The sequence below is a fragment of the Osmerus mordax genome, chromosome 13 (assembly GCF_038355195.1).
Source record: "Osmerus mordax isolate fOsmMor3 chromosome 13, fOsmMor3.pri, whole genome shotgun sequence".
NCBI lineage: Eukaryota > Metazoa > Chordata > Actinopteri > Osmeriformes > Osmeridae > Osmerus > Osmerus mordax.
The window spans coordinates 11,708,005-11,726,193 of record NC_090062.1 but is presented as its reverse complement, the minus strand read 5'-3'; the positions used below and the strand labels follow the sequence as shown (position 1 = coordinate 11,726,193).

The window sequence follows — 18,189 nt, the reverse complement described above, 5'->3', positions numbered from 1 at the left end:
ACCTGCAATGAAATGATTGCATTAGCGCAAAGGAAATGTTCCTTAAATAGAAGGCCAAATGCTATTGGAAAATATTTCATCATACCTGACTTGTCCAAACTTGTGTTCTCAAAGGACTACATCTATATTTGTCAAACAGTACACCAGTACACTCATCCTGTATTTGCTACGGCAAATACAGGATGAGTATAACTATTACATGTATTCGGTTGAGGACCAAGTGACTGTCATTTCCTTCCTCAACCATAGTTCACATACCTGTAACTGTTATGTAAACCCGACTGAGGCATAACAGCAGGGAAGATCAGACTGAAGACAGTGTGCACTATGTTCTAGAGCAGGGATCCCCCTACTATGGCCTGCGGGCCGAATACGGCCCGCCTACGCATTTGGACCGGCCCTCTGAACAATGCCAGAGACATTCTTTTTAAACATTTATAAAAATAAAAAAAAGATTCTTATGCATAAGTAAGTCACTGTTTTGATTTCAATAGCAATTAATAGGAAAAAAGGTAATTACGATAGTAATAATGATCTTTTAATAGGCTATATATCCCTTGATATGTACAGATGTTTGGTGCATAACAAAATAATAAACAAATCTAGCATAATAAATACATTTAAAATCATAATAAAATCTCCACAATAATAATGGTAGTCACTACGGCCCATGTAATTTTCTGTTACAGACCGACCTGGCCTCACATTAAAGAAAGGAACAATGATGAATGAAAGTTTGGGGACCCCTGTTTTAGAGTGCATGTAAACATATGGGCAAAAATCTGTATTGTCTGTATATAATCTGTATAGTCTGTGTCGTGATTATCTCGAGAACCAGGCATTGTATGAAGTTGACATTTACTGGGTGAATTGCTCAGGACCCAGGGACATGCAGTGTCACATGTGAATGTGTTGTCTCACAGATCTCATAAAACAAACTGGGCAACAGGCTCCACTTCGTCACTTAACATTTTATTTCTCATATCGCCATGAAATGAGGGCAACATGGGGGACAAAGAGTCAAGGATAACTAGCTACAACCTATTGTTATATGATGAGGCCATCAAGAGCTAGCTAGCTATCCACATGACTAACGGATTGTAGCCTCTAGAAAGCTTACTATGGCTAACTGACAAGATTAAATTCAGCAAGTTGTTATTTGATTACAAATAGGGAAAAGAGAACGAGAATGCTCATTCTGTCTGTTTTACCAGAAAAACTAGCAACCATTCACTGTGTAATATTGCACTCAACCACTGGTACAGCAGTAGTCTTGTTAAACCAGAAGAAACTCATGTGACACCCTCTCTACTGCCTCCCTATGGAGCCATCAGGTAATCTCCAATTGCATGACAAGGTGTGAGATAAGTGGCTCTGTCTCTCTCTCTTTTCTTTCATTGACATAGTTCTCAAATAGTTTAATGTTGTTTTTCATGATCCCAGGTTTCCTAGCAACGTCTGTACTGGGAACCGCAACTGCACGGTAGGGGGTGGAGCTGTTAGGTGAGAGACTTGACAGACAGACACACACATACGCACGTACACACACACACACAAACACACAGACACGCCCTTCCACCTGTCCTATCAACAACAAGGGATCCGGAGAACTGAAAAGTGTACATCTATGTCTTGATCAAAGAAAAGTCATGAGTATATGGCGTGCACCTCTCCATAGATCAAGCAAATATCTGTGATTTTTCAGACAGAACATATTTTGGGCTCATCCATGTGCACAGTCATTATAGGTGGGAGCGAGCTCAGACTGGCTGACACTGAGGGTCTGTAATTATCCCTCCAGCTGTCACTGCCAAAGCATTTGACCCCTGACCCCTGATACCTACACTTGAGATAATTTGCAAGAAACACGCGATAGTTCAGGGGCAGTTAGCCCCCCAGAGACCCCTGTTCCACCATGTTTTACATACGCATTGACATGATTAACTTCTCTTCGCTTTATGAACAGGAGTTTGGTCAACACTCTGGTGATGTTCCAGTCAAAATTTCGCCATGCTTACCTTCTCTGTTATCTGGTCAAAACACAGAGCCAAAACACTGAACCAAAGACAGTCCCATGCCTGTGCAACTTCATCTTCTGTAGCTTAGCCCCCTCCACTGGTGACAATGTGGTATCTAATAAGTAAAGTAATTACTGTCATTGACTTAATGAGGGTCAAAAGATTTTCTTTGAAAAGCACAAAAAACAGAACTAAAGTGTTTGTCTGTAGTAATTGTAACTGCCTGTTCACACTTGAGGAAAATCACCCTGTACCAGGCAGCTGGCCAGACCTTTGTGTTTTATTCATTCCATTTCCCTTTTTTAATCACTACAAGTATATGTCTACACTTTTGGAATGTGTGATTTCATTGTGTATGCTGTTTCTGAATAGCAGTTGTTTTCAAGGCCTGTGGCACACTTTGCTTTACTAAATTAAGATGCAAGGCCTACACACAGATGGGTACACACACGCACATGTATAACGCACATGCACACACACAAACATACACACACACACACCTGCTTATGATCCAAGCGAGCACCTCCACACGAGAAAAAAACACTTAGTAATATGCAAAGAACTATGTACAAATATAATAATGATCAATACATGGTAGTATTGCTCTTTTGTATCTTTTTTTCTGTCCTCTTTTGTATTAGCTCCTTTCTCTCTTTCTCTCTGCAGTCTGTTGTCTCTGACAAAGGGAAAGCAGAGATGAGGTCTCTAAACATCAGACAGTCCTGAGGCATGGAGACAGTTGATAGTTGTGTGTAGCGACAAAGCTTCACTGGAGTCAACAGGAGTCAGTTCACTTATTGTCTTATGCTCCGTAGGAGCTAAAACTGGTTCCCCATGGCTGTGTGATTGACAGTTGCCTCAGGTGACCTAGTTGCCTAGGTGTCAGGTTTTGAGCCTGAGCTCTCCTTGTCCAGAGCCCCGGTCCATAAAGTCTGCCTCCCCGCTGGAGTTTGGTGGGCTGTCCAAGGAGATACCTCGCCTCTTCCCAAACACTTGCTCCTGGAGTTCAATGATGTCATTGCGAATGTCCGCCATCATGAGAAGTAGGAAGTCGAAGGAGCCGGGGGGACCCTAAGGAGAGACGGGAGGTGTTCTTTCAGATACAGCTCCTCTGAATTCTCTATTAATACATTAAGGTTCAACTTGCCTTTGAACGACTAGATTGTCTTAATAAGGGTTAGAAAAACAACATGGAACAAACAGGACAACAATATTATTGTAATCATGTTTTTCTTTGAAAGCTTTGTGTACAGCAGTTTGTATGTATGACGTCCTGACGGGGTTGGAAGGGAGCCTAGTGTGCAGACTCACAGGTGGACCCCTGGGGCCTGGGGCTCCTCTATCTCCCTGAGGAAGAACGGATAAAATCATAAATAGGAAGTCTCTTCCAACAATAACTCCACACTAGGCCTCCTCTCAGTCTAGCATGAAACGCCAAACTGTTAATGTTACAGTTAATACCTTTATAAACATTTACTAGGTAGAAGTTATGTATTAACAAGGTTTATGACCATCCACACAAACACACATGCATGTATGCACAGACATAGTGTTATTTCACGTGGAAATGAGAGATAAATAATGACCTTGTGTCCATCTCTTCCGGCTGTACCAGGTGGCCCCTGGAGTATGGAAACAACAGTTAATATGATCAGTTAATGATATCAGATTGTCATATCTGTGGTTTATTTGTCTGTGGCAAACAACACTTGTTAGCTGACCTCAGCTAATGTGTATGAGAAGTGTTCCTGGAGAGAAGCAGCATTGTCATCTTACCACCGGCCCCCTGCGGCCCCTCTTGATGTGCTCCAGATCAGGCTGGGGGCCCATTGGCCCCATGTTCCCTCTTGGTCCCTGTAGCCCTGGCATCCCCGTCTCCCCCCGCTCCCCCTTCTCCCCTGGAGCTCCTGGGTGTCCTGGTAAACGTGGACAGGAGAGGACTTGATAACTTAACTGATGTGTGTGTGTTAGTGAGAGAGACAGAGAGAGATTTGGACCGTTTACCTGGGACCCCAGGCGACCCTGGAAGGCCAGGGGGTCCGGAGGGCCCAGAGGTGTCGGGCCCTTTCCCCACCCTCCCAGGAGATGGCTTGTCACTGCTGTTGGCCAGGCCATAGGACAGCATCCCCTGCACACACATACACACACCAGTGCAATAAAGCCAGTTGGTCATCCACTTAGGTGACAATAAAAACTAAAAATGCATGTGTGTGGTCCCACAGTGGGTGTGGTCATACAGTGGGTGTGGTCATACAGGGAGTGTACCTGGTTGGGTGGCTGAGTGCTGCTGGCCAGCCTCAGTTTGAGCTGCAGTAGGCTGTTCCTCATGGTGACAAAGTCCTGGCAGGTGAAGGAGCAGGAGCCTGCGCTCATTAAGGTGTCTGACTTCCCTGGGGAGCTCACTGGGTAAGACACACAGTCAGGAACACTCTCAAATACACAGGGTGGTAAAGAGGTAGACCAAGATTGTTACTGTACTTAGTAGATTTTTCTGGTATCAGTACTTTACTTCACTATTTATTTTTCTGACCACTTTTTACTTTGACTCCTTAAATATTTGTATACAAATATCTATACTTTCTACTTCTTACATTTTCAAGACAGTCTTGTTACTTTAGTTTTAATCTGTATTTGGTGGCATGATCTCTCTCTCCTCTCCTGTCCTTTCACTGTGTGTGTGGAAAAAAAATGTTGTACAAATATTTTCGAAAAAAAGTTAAGAAAAAAAGTTTTGAAAGAATGAAAAAAGAAAATTGAAAACCAGATTTGACAAAAAGTTTTGAAAGGTTGAAAAAATAATTGATAAAAACGTTTTGAAAGGTTGAAAACATATTTTCCAAAAAAAAAGGTCTGGAAAAACAATATTTTGAAAAGTCGAAAATATATTTTTCATAAATGTTTTTACTTTTGCCACCCCTGGTGGTAGACACCCACGTAAACACACTATAATCACAGATACCATATGTGTACCGCTGTGTACAAGCCTTTGGGCTCAGACTCACAGTTGTGGTTTGGAATACAGGAGCGCCGGTCAGGTGCAAGGATGTAGCCAGTGTGACACGCACACAGAAAGCTGCCCACGCTGTTCTCACACTCGTGGTCACACACACTGCCGTTGGATTCGGTGCACTCATCTATGTCTGCAGATGGAACACACGAAGGCAGCCACATCATGTCTGACACGCTTCACATATGGCATGCAATTCAGACAATATATAGAGTATATCAGATGGCTGAGCGGTTAAGGAATCGGGCTATTAATCAGAAGGTTGCCGGTTCGATTCCTGGCTGTGCAAATTAACGTTGGGTCCTTGGGCAAGGCACTTCACCCTACTTGCCTCGGGGAGAATGTCCCTGTACTTACTGTAAGTCGCTCTGGATAAGAGCGTCTACTAAATGACTAAACTGTAAAAATGTATACAACGAAGGAAGCTTCATGTGGTGAATGTGATTTTTTTGTAGGAAACTGTAGCTAGTCCTAATTGGTCCAATGACACATCCAATCAGAGACAAACAGGAAGTGGACTGACCCAGACAGTAGGGGTTCTGGTGGTTGCGATGCCGCTCCCGGTCAAAGCGGTAACCAGGGTAACACGTGCAGACGACCCTTCCAAAATTGTCTGTGCACTGTTGTTCACAGGGCGATCCAGCACACACATCAACACCTTCCAAAGACAAACACACACAGACACAAAGAAGAGCATTAGTTTATCACTTAGCTTTCAATGCATTGACCTCACAAACTCTAGGAGTAGTGGAGTAATATTGCCCTCTAGTGTTCACAAAGAATCATTTAACATTGTGTGGAACATGAAATCTATCCATAGAACAGATGTTAATGTTGATGAACAGACAGACAACACTTTTTGATCAAGGGCCAATATTTGATAACGAAGGTTACAGATATATTTTGTGTGTGGAAAAACAGGCGTCATTTTTTTACCTACTTTCAGGTATGCACTGGCCCATCACAAACCTGAAACCTTCACAGCATTTCCTCCTGCAAACAAACAGGAGAGAAACAACATCAGACAATCATTACAACACACACACACCAGATGGACAGCACGCAGTGAGTCAGCTGTCCTTCTGACAGAGTTCATCACCATGGTGGAACCATGCTGTTTTTACGATTTACTCTGTCTTCAATCAGACAACATTGCCTACCCCCTTCCCCCCTCCCCCCCCCCCCCCCACCCCCCTTGTCCCCTGCACTAACACTCAGGCTCAGCCAGTTCATGCCTGTCCACGGGTTCACATCCCGCTCTGGTTCCACTTGCTCGAGGTCCAGCCAGGAGACAGCTGTGCCGGAGGAAGGTGCAGCGCCAGACACAACAACCCGCCACATGTTACAGGGATTAGGGACGGGAACAGTGGAGAGGAAACAACCAGGGGTACCGGATTGCTCACGGAACCACGGAACCGAAACAGAGCAGGGCTGCCGACCTCGACGAGTATGGGGTGGAAAAAAAAAGAAGAATGCCCAAGGACTGCACGCTCTTGTCAGGGAGAATTTAGCACAGTGCTCCATTCGTAACGCTCTCAAGACGACAAGTTGCTTTTATTCCTCTCCAGCTTCCATGCAGCATAACCCTAAATCACCCTGTCCGGATTCCCCTCTCGTGTCCTCCTTCTCCTCCCCTTCCCCTGAATGAAAAATAACCCAGGGAAGGACAGGTCTGGTAGGGCTTTGATGAAAGCCAGATGAGGGGTAATCTACAGCCTATAGTATTGTGAAGGGGGGTCTGGATCTGGGACAAGAACTGGGGACTTGTGGGGTCTGGCAGCTGAAGGCCACCTCTGTGCCTAACCAAGGGACTCTCTCTCACGTCTCTGCCCAGGGAGGAGAAGCTGGGCTAATGTGGAGCAGATGTGGAGCCTGTCTGAGCCGTAGGTGGAGAGGTGTGGAGAAGGCTAAGGCAGAATAATCTCTGTCAGTATCCTGGTAAACATCAACAGACCATCTGTCAGTCATTTTGACACACACAAACACAGAAACTGACACACACATCCTCACTTGATGGGGGTTCTGATGAATGAGACAGGCTCTTGGTTCTACAGAGTCTTGTAGAATCAGGTCAGAGCATTGGCAGAGGTTGGGTGACCTGTCTGTTATTGTTTTGCAATGGGAGGGATTGCTGTCTGTTGATGGACAGGGATCTATTGGCCTATAAGGCCAAACTGCTAAGCTGCTAAACCTCCATCACTGTCCTGTCGGCTGGTTCTCACCCTGCCTTTGTGTGTGTGTGTGTGTGTGCCAAAGGCCAGGGTACTGGCAAGTAATTGGCTACAGCTTGTTAATGTCTGCCACATATTATTAGTGAGAGTGATCTTTGACACTGGCAGACTTGTCAAACACTTGACTGTGAGACACACACAAACAAACACACAGGCACACACACAACAAATAGAGAATACTAGAGTTTCCTTATACCACTCTCACATTATCAACACTGCTGCTTGGATGCCAGCTTCCTGACCCTTTGAGGATTTCTTCCAAATTGTTCCCTGAACGGTATGACCTTGAAATCTAAGAGAGGGTAAAAGAGATCTGGACTAGCTCTGTTAATGTTGCACTGACAGTGCCAGGGGACTATAGTTTCTACCAAGCCAGCCCTCAGAGCACTCTCACTGGGCTTCCTTATCAGAACAACCCCCTCATCCAGAGTCCTGGAGATTGGAGGTGACCCAGGGGCTACCTGCAGGGGGAGGCGGGGGGACAGAGAGGGGCCACACAGGGCCTGGGCTGGAGGTGCTGCTGCCAAAATCAGCAGTGAACTACAGGGAGGACCAGTGAGACAGGATCCAGAACCAGGCCCGGGCCCGGATCACTTTACACAGCAGATTATGTACTTTAGCCAGGGGTCTCCCTCCAGGGGCCTGCACACCATGTTATTGTTTTCTACCCGGGGCTGGTGTGATTTATTTGTTCGTTCGCGGCAGGAATTCACTACAAAGGAGGGATATTCATTATAGTGCCCCCCCCTACTCTTCCCCTTTCTGAAAAGAGTAGGACAGTCTGGAAGTCTGGAAAGCAGAGGGTTCCATGGACTGAACCCCCTCACGCAATAACAAGAATGATGCTTTCATTAAATAGGTTTACAGTCACAACGTGTTAAGAATATAATTCATAAACCAGAAAGCTACTCCCTTGGCTGTAGAGAAGTTTTTTTTAATTGAGTGAAATAGGAGGATGGCGGAGGAGGGGAGGAGGAGTGGATGGAAAGGGGGGGTGAGGTTTGTGTGACGTGTCAGGGGGTAGCGTCTCCTGTATGTAAACGCTCCAACTGTCAGACTCCTCAGAGACTGGAGAAAACTTTGTGGGGTTGTTATGGCAACTGGGGAGGAACGGCAGCGTGCAGGGAACGAGGGAGGGAGACGATGACATCAGGAAGGGCCGGAGGAAGAGGATGGGGAGAGATGTGGAGGAAGAGAGGCACAGCCTGCGTGTCAGTTTGTGAGCTGGTGATCCCTGGAGAGGGGCTGTCCTGTGAGAAGAACAGGAAGAGACCTAGGTGAAGGTCGCTGCCCTCTCAAAACAACGAGACAGGAGACTCGCTGTCTGAGTCTACGCGTGTGTTTGTTTGTGTGGGTGTGTGTGTGTGTGAGAGAGAATGAGAAAAAGACATCATAAAATGAGCAGTAAGTGTTGATGTTTGTATCTGTTTACACGGCGCGAGCCATCCTTTGCTGTTCCTAGAATCGCTTCATCGTTCTCGTAAAAGAACATTCTGCCGTCTCCACATGCTTGAGCCTTTGTGGAATCGCTGCTGTCTGATTTTGTCTCTCTAAACCTTAGAAGGTGTCAGTCCCTGTGCGTCACAGTAACAGCACCAGCATATGAGCCTCTATTCTCCTCCGCCTCCCGCTGTTGGGAGGTGTGAAGGTGTTGGGCTGAGGTGCCGGTCCAGGTAAGGGTGTTAGTATGTAAGTGCCTGTTCTTGGCCATGTGAGTACACACACATATGGAGGTGTTAGCTTGGTGAGTGTGAGTGTGTGCTCTCTGTGTTTATTTACACTGGCAGCACACTTCCAGGGGCCGGGCCCCCTGGGGACACATCAGAGCCCTCCTCTAACAGAGGGGCCTTTGACTGAGAGCTCAGGAGGTCTGCCCCACTTCCCTCTCAGGCACAGACAGGCTCCTCCATCTCACCCCCTCTTGTTCTCCTACTACCTCCTACTGTTTCTGTCTTCACTGCCTTAAAGTGTGTTGTTGAGTGTCTAGTTTAGCCCTGTCACAGCCTCAGCCCCAGTTCCAGTTCCTAGCCCTCAGTTCCAACCTCAACCCATTGCCAGACTGTCAGATTCAGGGCCCTCTAGCCACTCTGACCCCATAGGGCTCTGGTGTCACTCCAGGAATGTTCAATCTCTGACCCCTCTCAGCCCCATTGATGGACAATCATGTGACCCACTGGGAGGTTAGGGTCATTTGGTCCCTAATAACAGTCAATAATGATATGGAGGGAGAGGGAGGGACAGATGGAGGAAGAGAGAAAAATGAAGGAAAAAAAGAGTGAAATGGCTTAAGAGATAAAACAGTGAAAGAGAGATTGAAGAATAAGAAAGTTGGGGGAGAGAGAGAGGAGGGCCAGACTGCACAGTGAAGCAACGTGGCCTAACCAATGACAGATGACTTCTAATGACGATGACGGCTCTCCTGTCAGAGGCAGGAAACCAGGCGACGGGTGGACATCCTCTTAGGGAGGACGATACGCTGACATCACACCAAACCTCTTAACCACCACTCAAGGTAACGACCTGATAAGCCTTGAAGACCTTTCAAAACCTCCCCACATCAGATGAGAACAACCTGGAGGTCATTCGGATAGAGAATTCCCTGGAGATATGCTGATCCAGGTCGTGACGTCTCATCAGAGCGGCTGCAAATGTTCCTTTACGCTTCATTTTTTATATTACGTCAAATAAAAACAAATATTCCATAACATCCAGCTGGCCTAGAGTTCAAACAGCACACACACACCGGCAAGCCAGCCTCTAATCAATGGCTAGGTGATTTATTTAGGCGGAGGTATGAACTGTGACAGCCCACAACCATAGAAGGGGCACAGCACACTTACTCTTGGGCTATGGAACATGAGGTATGAACCAACATGATGTTCCCATAAAGACCCCTTGAGGTACAGGGTCATCAGACGTCAAAAATATGACTGGACGATGAAGGTGAATATAAAATCAGTATTCCATGTAAATGATTAAACTAGACCACTTCCTACGTGAGGGGTGTTGTACAGGCCATGCACAGTAGGATCACAGGAAGGTGGGTGGAGGGGGGACGTTGGCTGACGTGATGATACGTCAGAAGTGGGGGGGGGGGGGGTAACATTGCTGAGATAGATTATTGTGTCAACTACAAGTGTGAGAAAAATGAACAGGTTTCTTTTCCCACAGCTCAGTCTTGATCCCCATCCAAAACACACAGAAAGAAAACCAGGAGAGAGAATGGAGAATGAGGAGGGAGAAAGAGGAGAGAGAGGTGTTTTGCTCAAGGAACCCAATGGACTTACATGTGGTGATGAATCGTCCTTTCACAATGAGTTGAGCTAAATGAGCTGTTCTGATGGAAAACGTCATGACTTCAGGCGCGCTTTTGGCAAGAGATGTGCCTGAACTTCAGTAAACGAAGCATAATAAAGGGGCTGGGATGCTGAGGTCCTTCTGTCCACACTGGGCTGATCTGACCAGACCGCTGTTAGACTGCTGAACCTGTGCTCCAACTACCCTGCCCCCGACCACACACACACACACACAGACACACAACCTGAGGCATCTGGTCCTTGTTATCTCAGATCCTGTCTGTTTTTCATTCGGGACTCTGACACAAGTCATTTAAACACCAAATTTTTCTCTTGCTCTTTTTTAAGTGTATTAGTGACAATCTCTTCACAGAGTGATTGGCAGGAAGGACACATCAAGGCAATTACTATGTGCTGCGTGTTAAACAGAAAGATTTGCTGTATAGCGTGTCACATGGACGTACACAGACCAACACATTCACGCATCAGACCCAAACACACGCAGACACCCCCCAATATTTCTACCTCACGAACACATTCATCACACACACCTCATACACGCACAAACGCATATGCACGTGCGCACACTCACGTACACACCCACACGCACAAATACACATGGGCCTGCTTCTCCTCACCTGCTAAAGAAAAGCACTCTGCTTTTACAACCACTGCAGACAAAGGAATGTGAGTGCACTCTCTCCTGTCCTCCGACCCTTTACTTTCTCTCTCCCTCTCTTCATTCTCCCTCTGTCCTCTGCAGCGTCTCTCCGCTCCTCCACGGGGAGCTCAGGGGCCGTGGGAGAGGAAAACTTCCTGTCTGTGTGTCTGCCAGACCGTACAGACGGCAGCCAGGTGGATAACACAGCGCACTCACAGAAGGAGGGAGGGAGACAAAAAGAAGATAGAAAGAGAGAGAGCGAGGGAGAAAGAGGATAAAGAAAACTTAAAGGGATGACGTGTGTGAGAGAGAGACAGAGAGAGCGAGAGAGAGAAAGAAAGAGAGGACAGTCTTTCTTACACGACCATCCTGGTTTTAAATCCATCAGTCTACCTCAACTGCCTGGCCTCAGCATTTCCCCAACATCAGCCAGCTACAGTATGGGCCACCGGTTAACATGGGGGGGAGCTCTGAATGAAGGCCCCGTAAAAACCAGGGGCCTGACCTGTTGAGCTCCACTCCCCACTGCGAATCCCTTTCCTGCTCTGTTTATAGACCTCTTCTCTCTTCTCCAGGCATGCCCCTACCGTGAGGGACACACCGTCTGCCAGAGACCAGATTTATTTCATTTGGAATCGAATGATATGGCCCCCCTCCACCTCCCCCTGTAGTATATTACCTCCTCCTCTTCCTCTAACCCTCTACTCCACCTTCTCTTCCTTCTCCTCTTCCTTTTCCGCCTTGTCATGTCCCTGTTTTGTTTACTGCCGGCCCCGGTAGACCCTGTTGATCTGAAGCGATGTGTGCATGTGTTTCGGTGTATGGTATGTGTGTATCGGTTGGGGGGGGGGGGAGGTTGGGGGTCAGTAGCTGTACCTCCAGAGTTTTCGACCCCCTCTCATCTGCTCTCTTTATTTGTTTCCTTATGGATTTACTGCATTATCCTTGGCTCTCACCTCTCCTCTGGAGCCTTCATGGTCTCCACACACACTCAACACATGCACACACACACACACATATGCAGCACATTGAATAAAACCACCACGTAAAAGAATCTCTTTAATGCACTAGGAGCACTTACATACACACACATTCACACATACTCTGGAACATGCGCTGTTCCAACAGGGGCAGCAGTGAAAGTGTCAGGGTGTTGTTGACCCTGCTGGCCGAGACTCTGCGTCTTCTTGTTTGCTGTTATCTCAGAGTTTTAATGGCTGAAACTATCGCCTGCCACACACACCACACACAAATTCCACTCTCAAAGGGACAATGACACCCGAGACAAGAACGAAAGAGGGGAAGAGAGAGAAGGAGAGGGAGAGAGAAATGGAGAAGTGATAGACCAGTTGAAAGGTAGCAGTTGGGGGGGTTGGTTGTGTCCTGCCTTGGGTGTTCCTTATGTGACCACACTCACGGAGGCATATCATTGGACAGCAGAGCAGTGGGTCGGACCAGTGTAATGAGTTACGACAAGCCGGTTCTACTCTAAATCTGTGGTCTGTGATTGCATATGATTAAATCTGCACGTTATGCACATTTGTGTTATTTATTTAGTTGATAGCGAGTATGTGTATGTATGTGTGTGTCAAGCCCAGTTAGTGAGTTCATGTCAGTTCATTCAAGAGCACCCCCGTGAGAGCTCTTGCATGACTTGTAAGATGCTTGGAAATCCATCTCCAGTTCAAAAATGGCAGGCGAACAGGAAAAAGCCAGGACGCAAATGATCATATCAGGACCTTTTGCAGGGAAATTTCACAGACAATACTTCCCAAACTCACTATGACTCATCGTAGAGGTTTCTCTGGATACCATATTTCAAAATCATCAACAGTAAAGGTTGTTTCCCTTCTTACTCTCTCTCTGTCATGGGACCTGAGGTTAAAACAGTGTTCGCCCCAACCTAACCACATACTCCGGAATATGATGCCCGGAAGTGTGTTTGTTTGTGTGTGTGTGTGTGTGCGTGCGAAAGAATTGAGTGTACGTCTATACCACATCTAAACATAGTTCTCCAGTCCTCTTGGGACCGCCCCTGCAACTGTACTGAAACAACAGTTTGGACAAGCCGACAAGTGAAAACAGACATGGATTCAGACCCTTAGCTTACACCGACATCCCTCCCTCCCCCCATCTCTCCATCCATCCATCTTTCCCTCAATGTATCACTACAATTGATGTAGCAAGACAGGGTTGTTGTCAAGTAGCAGATTATGAACAATAACTTAAATTGGAAAGCAAAATCTATTAGATTCCTGTTTTGTTGGTGTCCCGCCCTTAACTTCCACATCCTATTAGCAGCAAGTCTCTCCCTCTCTCTGTCTGTGTGTCTGTGGATGTGTGTATGTGTGGTGGGCGTGGTTTCAGTTTCCGGCTCACAATGACATCATTCCTCCCTCCCTCAGTCTACACACCTGCCTCTCATCATCAGCTTGCAAAATATCTACCCCGGTTTGCCTGTCAGTCAGTGCCAGATCGTTGTTACATGTTAGCTTTGTTCATGGCTGCTCTGTATTATTGTTATAATCTTGTATATCATTGTTAACCTGCCCTGCCCGTTCTGCGAACTGTGCCTACCTGCCCTGCCAACCTGCCCTGCCAACCTGCCCATCCCTCCTGCCTTGCCCTCCATTTCAGTTCCCTCCCAATCCTTCATTCAATAGCCCTTTTATTGACTTCCTCATCCTTTGTTTGTATTGTGCACTTGGGTCCACTAGTCCAGCCCCCAAATAGTTGGCTTGGATCTTTTATGCGTCCACACACTCATCTGTCTGTCTTCACAGGGCAGCCCTATGGTTGCTCTGCAGTGAGACAGAGGCCCTCAGCAAAGCATGCAGCTTTTCTGTCCTTCTCTGGAGCAATTGGCTGTGGAGGGTGTTTAGAGCTGAACAACACACATGGATCAGTCGTTTACTAGTTTATCGACACTGCAGAGCCTATCCTGATACACAGCTGAGAGCACTTAGAGAAGGAGAGAGGGAGCGAGGGAGGGAGCAACCGAGTAGAGGACTTGTAAACTCATCAACGTTTCTGCCAAGCGAAGAAAACACAAAGACAATGATAATATAGACAAAGGCAGAGAAGAGAGAGACAGAGAGAAGAAGAGAGAGAGAATTATAGAGAGAGGGAGGAAGAGAGACCTTTAGATAGTAAATGGGTCTGGGTAACTCCCTGCGGGTTCCGCTTGGCATTGCTCGCCCTGACCTCCCACAGTGAGAAACAAACATACAAAAGGAAAGGAATAATATAATTCACCTTTCAGTTTTAGGGGAGGGTGTAGACAAACAAGAGGAAAACAAAAGGAAGAGAAAAAAGAGGAAGAGAAGGAAGGGGAGGAGAGAATCCTCACTGTCTTGGGGTAGAATGCTGGCATGGATTCTCTCACCCACAGCAACATCTCCTTCTGAGCTTCCCCTGCTAAGATGAAGAGGAAAAAGAGAGAATCGGAGACCTGGCAGGACTCCCTGCCCTCCTCAGCCTTGGTTCATGCTCTGACTATACTCCTTATTGTGCACGGCCATCATGGTGATAATGAGAACTAGCAGGGCTGGGAGATTCCATACCAGGACCTCTCTGAGACGAGCCAGGAGAAACTCCTCACCACCCCCACTTCAGGAGCAGTCTGAAGCCAAGACACTGAAGGAGACCTGAGGCCTGGTAAACCATGAGGCTGACATTGACACAGAGCAGACGTTGGGGCCTGGTCCCAGCCCTGTAGGAGAGGAGAGTCTGAACCCAGCCCTGGGTCCAGCTCTGGGAAAGGTGTGGTGAGCAACACACAGATTCAGAGGGGATCAGTGCTGCATCAAGTCATTTCTCAAATCCGTACCTCTTTTACTGCCCCCCTTATTCACTATGTCTACACGTATCAGGGAACAGCTTTGAGGATGAGTGCAACCTTAAGTGCTCTCCTCAAGTATTCTGAGTTGGAGGAAAGGACAGAGAATAGGGGGAGTGAAAGAGAGGAGTGGTAAAGGAGAACAGAGGAAAAGTCGAGGACCTGGTTGCAGTCAGGAAAGGAAAATGGCATCCGGAAGAAGGGCGGGAGGGCAATTCTTACCTGAGACAGGTGCCATTCTGGCCGCCGGTTTTAACACATGGGTACTCCACCGTCAACACCTTGTTCTCAGGACACCCCTCCCTTTCAGGCAGAAGAACACACGTGTGATAAGGGTTAGTAAGGGAGTTAGCTGCTATATGGTCATGTTGAAAATATACTGTCAAACGAAAAGCATATTACAGCCGTCTTCAACATGCCCTGCCAATCAAATATAAATGGTATAATTAAAAAGAACACAAATGCATCCATATTTCACCACCTTTGCGTTTTACGTAATGGAAACTTCTCAGGGCAAAAACATCCCAAAGCAGTTTTACACACAAAATCAAGATAATGCGTTACACATTGTCTAGCATGGTATAGTGTGTCTTCAATCTTATTTGACAACATATCAGTTCTCATTACTTTCATAAAACCCATATGGCCTTCTCTTGCACAGCAACAAGGCACCATAACAGTAATAAAAGAAATGAAGTCAGAATAATAATACGTTAAAGTTATGGAATACACTTGATTGTGCCTTATGAAGCTGGCAGCCTAATCGGTTATTATTGATGCTTTCAATCTCTAGATGCATGGCGGTTTAGTGTCAATAAAATGAAAAAATATGTATATATATATAGGATGGATATATTATGAAGCTACTGTACAGAAATTAAATATGCTCAAATGGGTCGGCGTGACACCATTAGATAATTAACTGCATAAGCCCGTTGCTCATATGCCCGCCGACTGAGATACTCTCTTTAGGCATATGAATTTGATCTATCATATGTCTACTAGTAAATGTCTTTTGGCTCGCTGTACCGCGAATGATTGAGAGCACTCACTGGTTTGCCTTCTTTTTGTGTGTAGCCTAGCGTAGGGTATTTCCCGTGTATCACATGTTGCGAAGGGCGCGAGCGCACGAACGCGCTGTCTGGAACTCCTTTAAACCCAAACTAGCAATAGCCCATACCTAATTCAGCAATGCCTTTGAATATCTCTACTTTGATATTGTAGGTGTTTTGCCTACAGGTAAACAATTGTGTCGACGAAACTAAATACGTTTTATTCTCTTTAGACATTGTTGTAAACAGTTTTAGGCTACATTTCTACCTTATGACATTACATTGTTGAGTAGGTCGTTCATAATAAACAGGTGATTGGAATGACAACCGTTCCCGTGAAACATTGACTGAATCTAAGTAGCCTAATTTTACGAATCAGTTAAACTTTTTATTTTCTATATTGCCAACACTGTTCTGTAACGGTCCAAGAATGCGCAACTTACCCAGACGTGTCTACGCCAAATGTTGTTCTTATAGAACTGGCTCCAGATTCCCAAAGAAAAATGACACAAATTGTCACGAATGGTAAGAGCGTCGCACAGCAAAGTTTACCCATGTCCCTCGCTTTGAGACAGAAGGATTTACGTTAGTTTGATGACTTGAGATCAAACACGTCGCTGGCCTCCAAATACGTGATCTGTTTTCATTTGTCAGTGACGCACTTGTGCGGATTTTAAAGAGAAATCATAAACTGAGAGCAAACACATGAGACTCTCAATGTAACTTAGAGCGTGCGCTTATAAGTGGCACAGAATTACGCAGCTCCGTCCCAACTGTTGCGCACTGAATCAGACCCCCTCGAGCGATTCTAGATGGGTTTATAGCCATGAGTCGCGATGCGCGCGAGTCCTTTCACTAATCCCCGGCGGAATTAGCCTACATTCCTGCTTTTAAGAGCTGACTATGCGGAGAGAAAACAGTTTGACAAGAGTAGACATACCTCTACATCGTCCTCTTGTGGAACGAAGTCGCATCCACGTTTTTATTTTTAGCATCTCTGTTCCGATCTCACTAAAGTGTGTCCATACTAGGTTGATAATTGGTTGCTAAACATTGAATTAATACCCAACTTCTCAACTTTTGAAATTTATTTTTTAGGCCAATTTGATCGTTTATGTAATTTTGAAAAATGTAATAAACTAAATTCCTCTGAACGTAGTTTGCCAGATAATCGAACCATACTTAGCCTACTCACCATGACCTGACTACCAGAGTAGTAAATACCAACCATTGCAAGGCAAGCTCCTGATATCATATAAATTAGAATAATATAAAGGATTGGGAAAAAAATGGTGCTGGGAAACTTGTCAACACAGAGGTGTGTCCACAAAAATGCATATTGTCTAACATATAATATAATATAAAAAATATTATCATGATTATGTTTTTAATAACATAATATAGCAATACAATTTAATAATAACCCCCTTTAATAAATTAAATTTGAATAATTTCTAAGAACTTTTAGAAGACCCATAAAATTGCAGAACAATCAAGCATTCTGTATCTAAACATCAAGTTGTGTTCCTGTGCATCATATTGAAACCTTTCTTGTGAGCGGCCTTTGTTCTCACAGTGGTTGTACTGGTTTGGGGTAATGGCATAGACAGAATGGCATGCAGAACTGGGCAATATTTGAGGTAAGACAGAGAGAGGTTTACCACGATGATAGGGGTGCAAAGTGATCCAACCCCAGTGGACAGCCAGCCAGCGAGTCAGTAAGCCTATGGTCAGCATGGATGTTAGGTAACACCGCATTCAGTTGTCTTCTCGAACTTCATTTCCCCAAGTGGCTTTGTTGGCTACCAGTCAATAGCAACAGCTGGTTTCATTCTCCACCAATGAATCACATCAAGACCTCCCCACCAACCCCTCCCCACCCTCTCACTGCTCCCCCACCCCTTACTTGCCTAACACACTGAATTAAACTGCTGCCTCACTCTCCTCATGTTACATTCCCTTCCAAATTAAATAAATGTATAAAATATATAAAGAAACATTATTAAAGAACCTCAGAGAAAAGCAGTTGTTTAGATGGCAGTCTCCAGGTCATTATTTTGACCACACAAGCCACCCATTCTCAAGT

The 18,189-nt window shown here is 45.7% G+C and overlaps 1 protein-coding gene across 1 annotated transcript; it reads right to left on the bottom strand.

Annotated features, from left to right (window-relative positions):
* Positions 1 to 964: 964 nt before the first annotated feature.
* On the bottom strand, positions 965 to 16,659 carry LOC136955398 (collagen and calcium-binding EGF domain-containing protein 1-like). The gene is made up of 11 exons (XM_067249096.1): positions 16,547 to 16,659; positions 15,274 to 15,354; positions 5,966 to 6,018; positions 5,549 to 5,683; positions 5,021 to 5,158; positions 4,284 to 4,420; positions 4,023 to 4,146; positions 3,795 to 3,934; positions 3,605 to 3,640; positions 3,330 to 3,365; positions 965 to 3,089 (listed from the first exon to the last, which is right to left on the bottom strand). Exons 1-11 carry the CDS (start codon positions 16,657 to 16,659, stop codon positions 2,901 to 2,903), a joined length of 1,182 nt encoding a protein of 393 aa, XP_067105197.1. The 3' UTR covers positions 965 to 2,900.
* Positions 16,660 to 18,189: the final 1,530 nt, after the last annotated feature.